This window comes from Thalia democratica, chromosome 3 (genome assembly GCF_965202585.1).
Source record: "Thalia democratica chromosome 3, ktThaDemo2.hap1.1, whole genome shotgun sequence".
NCBI classification, from domain to species: domain Eukaryota; kingdom Metazoa; phylum Chordata; class Thaliacea; order Salpida; family Salpidae; genus Thalia; species Thalia democratica.
In genome coordinates this window covers 51873349-51878549 of record NC_139167.1, presented here as the reverse complement: position 1 = coordinate 51878549, position 5201 = coordinate 51873349, and the positions used below count along the sequence as shown (strand labels likewise).

At 24.3% G+C, this 5201-nt stretch overlaps 1 protein-coding gene across 1 annotated transcript; it reads right to left on the bottom strand.

Annotated features, from left to right (window-relative positions):
* Nucleotides 1-561: 561 nt before the first annotated feature.
* LOC145831828 (heme-binding protein 2-like) lies at nucleotides 562-3853 on the bottom strand. Its single transcript, XM_082939170.1, has 4 exons — nucleotides 3551-3853; nucleotides 1783-1903; nucleotides 1558-1717; nucleotides 562-1176 (listed from the first exon to the last, which is right to left on the bottom strand). Exons 1-4 carry the CDS (start codon nucleotides 3827-3829, stop codon nucleotides 981-983), a joined length of 756 nt encoding a protein of 251 aa, XP_082795296.1. The 5' UTR covers nucleotides 3830-3853; the 3' UTR covers nucleotides 562-980.
* Nucleotides 3854-5201: the final 1348 nt, after the last annotated feature.

Genomic DNA, 5201 nt, shown 5'->3' with positions numbered 1-5201 from the left:
TATCTCTAAATTAAGTTAAGCAATGGCTATGACACACTAACACATTGCAGTATAAATGTTTGGATAAATTAAAGTTTTACAGATAAAGTTAAATTTGTGTGTTTAATAAAAAACAGTTGCTCTTTAAAATACGTTAAATCTAGTTTACTAATTTAAAAAAATCAAAACGATCAATAGTAAGCGAGTATTGTATAAAAAATGCATGACTTAAAACTATAATGAATTAATAACATAACTAATATAGAGTCTAATAAAGCTTATGTAATCTTTTATTTTAATTCTATATAAATTAAAAAGTTTTTTTTTCAAATAGATAAATACACTAGAAATTAGTTATACTTTAAAAACTTACCTGAAGTAAACTTTTTATAAATTGAACATTTTTATATTTTAACTAATCTTTTTTGAAATTATAAAGTTTTAAATTTACTTTAAAACTATGATAGACGGTTAGGGTTTTTTATAATATGCTTACAAAAGTTGTACACACAAATTGGTTTTTTAGTCTACTTAAATGAATTTATTAAATAGAGATTTTTAATTATAAAAAATGTAAGTCTATAAGAGAATTGTTTATTGAACGACAAAAATCGCTTATAAAGTTAGGTCTAAGGAACTGGTGAAGGAAAAGAGCTTTTATAGTGCATATAATTCAAGGCTTACTTGTCTTTACAAAACAATATAACAATTAAAAAGATCATTTTCTTTAAAAATACCTAAAAAAAGTTTATTTTTGATAATATTTGTATTCTTGAAAACAATTTTTGAAAAAGTAACGAATCTTTATAAATTAAGTATTATCCAAAAGTACCTTATGAATAGAAAGTATGTTAATTCAAAAGTGGGTATTCAAGCGATTTAAGTAAGCGTTTACTTTATCAAATATTTATCTATACATTATTTCGTATAAAACTTAGTCAACATCAAATTTGGCTAATGAGTTTATTAAAAGTAAGTTTACTCTCGAAATGTTCAAACATTTACAAGTTGTTCTTCACTTCAAACCAAACTTCACTGCGAGGTTTTTTAACTCTTCTGAAGGGGTCAGAGTAAGTTGCAAAAATGAAACTTTCCTTGTCGTAGTCATCAACGTGTGTTCCTTCCTCTTCTATAAACTTTATTAATTGAGATTTTGGAATGTCCCAGTCTTCCGGTAAGTACCCTCTTTTCAGCTCCCTTTATTTTATAGTTTAAATATAACAACACAAAATTTTATAATTCTTAATTATAGATAAAATCTAATACTTTTTTAATTTAAATAGTTGTTGTTTTAGTTTGTAATTTTTTAAAAATTTTATTTGATATGAGATTTATATTCAATAAAAGTTTTAAACTCTTTGCAAATTAGATATGAAAAGTTTATTTAAATTTTTGTTCTTTATTTAACGTGTAAAGTATAATTACTTTTGATCTTATAAAACTGAATTAAAATTATAACTTAAAACTTATAATTAACAAAGTTTTAACTTATTCACACTTAATAACTCCTACTATGGATTATCTAGAAGTTAGCAGTTTTTGATATTATTATTTTTGTTGTCTACATTCAAAACTTACAACTTGAAAACTGTAAGATCTGGTTTTACTTCAATGTATACTTCGGAGTCAATTAATTCAGGAATATTTTCCTGGGAGCTTTCAGGTAACCAAAAGCATGTTTTGCAGTTGTTACCTTCTACTTTTGTGAAAACTGGTAATGTCATGTCGATATTATTTTCTGAAAAAAAAAACATTACTGAAGTACAAAATAAATAACTTAGACCCAAAAGATTTAAAAGCTACCTTTTATAAAATCAAAGACTTTTTTGAACGAGTAGGCAGATGCCTCATTTCTTTTTTCACTTTCCAGTTCTGAACAAACCCACTTAGCTGACTTAAGCACACCTACTCCGTACTTACCACTCTGTTTTGTAATTACAAAACGTTATCTATTTATTTCTATACTTATATTTTAAAGAGTTTTTTAATTATACACGTCTTAAATGGTTTTGGCATTTAAATTTTATTTAAAAGGCTTTAAAAGAAAAATAGTTTTCTAATATGGTAGCACCTCGAAGTATTTTGAAACAGACCTAATTTACTTTTAAAAGGGTGTTTTATCTCAGTAAAGTTTATTTTTTATTTTTAAAACTGTTCAACAAAGTATTTGTTATTTAAGTTTATTACTTTCGTTTTTTATAACAACTTTTAATAAAATAAGTGACAATTATTCAATTTTGAAGCATTAAAAGTTAATAAAAAATAGTCTTTTAGATGAACTTAAACTAATTATTTTCAATAAAAAAATTAACTATATGACTGATAAAATTTATTGTATAATAAGAGGTTAATTTGTAGTTTTAATAACTGAAAATAATCTTAAATTTCTTACAACTTAAGTATTTATTTTTTAATATCCTGTGGTTATAAAACAACGGATGTTCAAATAAAACTATGGTTAAAAATCTTAATTCATAAAATACACAACTATGGCGGAGGTAACGCCGTAAGAATTTAATTTTTCAAATTTGAATACACACTGATATGAATTCAAAGTGAAAACTTTTTTCATTGTTATGTATAACTTCATGAAATTACTTTTAAAAAGCCAAAAACACAAATTAAATTTTATTTTTACTAATAGATAATAACTCTGAAAGAATATTATTCGATTACAGCATTTAACTTACATATAACTTTAAAGTTTTGATAAATTTTAAATATAGCTTTACATAACTAGATACTATTTAAAAAAAAAGACTGAACAATAATCTTAAGTATCTTAAAATTATTAACGTTTATTAAAACTGGTTTAAAAAATACGATAAATAACTAATACCTAATCAAGATAAACCAAAAAAAAGAACTATAAAACATTTAGTTACTTAAACACCGAGTGTATAATAGAAATTTGTCAAACGATAAAAATCTTTGAATATGTTGTTATTCATTCTTATTATCATTAGCTGTTATAATGTAAACCAGGGATCGGCAAACCGTAGCTCGTGGACTAAGTTCGACCCAAAAAGCAAAAATATGCGTGTAGGGATGCAATTTTTAGCTAAAGCTTTCATTTTTAATAAAAAAAAAAAGAAAAACTTTAGTGGTGAAAACTTACATTGTTCTTAATTAAATAATTAGTGATTATCATTGTAACTTTATCATGGTTTAATTTTTCTTCTTTGGATTACTACATTTTTTAACAAACGCAGCTCGCGAAAGACTTAAACTAAAAGAATTAAACTGAAGCGAAAAACTGTTATTAAGTCAGCACATCAAAAAAGCATACGTTTTATAGATTAAGTGCTTTAAAACTAGTTAGAATAATTAAATGTACTTGTTTCTTTCTGTTCTGTTATTATCAACTTTTTTAGTTACTAAAACTTAAATTATTGCTGCGAGGTTAGATGTTTTTTACTAACTGACAAATAGTTTTAAACAACTTAATTTAATGTTTTTTTTAATTTATTTAAATTTAATTTTTAACTTTGTTCTCCAGAAAACACAAATTTTAAAACTATTGTAAATGTTCGACTAAAATATTTTATTTCTACGAAACTAAAAATCTTACCTCTGGCTTAACTTCAGATTCTACAAATTCTGCTTCTTCATAGTCTTTTGGACCTTCATACTTATTAAAGTTAGCAAAAAATGCAAGCAACTTATCACGAGTATTTTCATCCAGGTGTTCAGCAAACTTTAAAAACTTTAACTCATTCAAGGTACCATCTTCGTTTTGAATTAGCTTTAAGAAAAAAGGTTTCCTCGTACTTTCTGCTCCACCACGAAACGGGTTCGAAAAAGATGCTGATAGCAAACTTAACAGTATTAATAACTTAAACAAATTCATTTTTAAAGTTAGTTAACTGCTGCAATGTTTTATTGCAGTTTGTTTTATAGCTAGGTTTTTACATAACACATTTTTTTGGTGGCTAATTATAGCCTTGGGCGAAATGATTTGTTTTGACAACCTTTAAAATATCATATTAAAAATCAAATAGGATTAGCGCATATTTGTAAATTTTAAATTTACGGTAACTTTGTATCTAGCAGATTTTAATTAAGATAAAGTGTTTTTTCAACAAAAAACGTACTTTTTTAGACAAAATAATGGTAAAGCTTTAAAATTTCAAGAATTTAAAATTAACGTTGCCGATATGATTATTTGTTTTCTAATCTTACATTATTTTAAATTTGTTATGTAATTTTATACTAAAGAGTCTTTTAGCTTAGCAATGTCCAAAATAATTACTTTGATTTAAGTACTAACTAGAAATTACTGCTTATTTATATTACAATAAAACTTGCGGAGTAAAAACTTAGAAATCATACCATAAACACTAGTATAAATGATGATGGTGTTCAACTTGTATGAAACTTGCTTTTAAAAACTGCAGCTAAGGAAGAGTAAAGTTTAAAAAGACGAACTCTAGAATGTAGAAACACTAGTATTTGTGCACATTTTAAAAAACACAAAAACCTTAAAAATGTTTGATATTAACAAATATATTTAGTTATTTAATCTACGTTTTTAGTTGAAGCTTAAAACATAGAATAATATTTATTTCGCTAATAAGGTGACTTAAAAACTGTAAGGTAAACTTTTTTACCATTGGTTTCTTTAAATAAGCATTGCATCTGAACAAACCGAAGTTTATTTTCTTTCATAAGGTGTTTAATTTGTTAAGATTAAATTAAAATATCAATAAAAACACTTTTACAGCCTTAAAGTCAAACTATTTTTAGGTTTTTTTACAGAAGTAGTTACGGTTCCTATTTAATCCGTCACGATATCATTTTTAATTCTTATAAAAAATTGTTTAAATTTTGAACAGATCACTAGATGTTAACTTTTTTTTTCAATTCTCTAAAATAAGAAACAGATGAAAGATTTTTTGTATTACCCTTTTTAGTTTTATTCAGCACATTTAAAATACACTATATCAAATAAGTTAAAACCAAAGCGTAAAACTTTTTAGTTTACTATCACGTATTTATTTTCTTATTAATTTGAAATTTATTAAAACCATAGCGTGATTTGTTTATTATGTTGTGCACAATTTTGAGTTTTTTTGGTTTTTATATTTGTTTTAAATAACTTATTAACTATCTATAAAGCAAGAAGAAAGGTTCAAGATGTTTTTTGTTAAAGAAATTCAAAGTTGTGAACGTAACAGATTAAATAGTATACGTAAATTAAATGATCGACAAAAATAAAAAAT

Coding starts and splice junctions, on each gene's coding strand:
- LOC145831828 (XM_082939170.1), bottom strand. CDS start 3,829: ATGAATTTGTTTAAGTTATTAATACTGTTAAGTTTGCTATCAGCATCT. Junction 1,904..3,550: donor AATCTGAAGTTAAGCCAGAG/GTAAGATTTTTA, acceptor ATTACAAAACAG/AGTGGTAAGTACGGAGTAGG. Junction 1,718..1,782: donor AGTCTTTGATTTTATAAAAG/GTAGCTTTTAAA, acceptor TTTTTTTTTCAG/AAAATAATATCGACATGACA.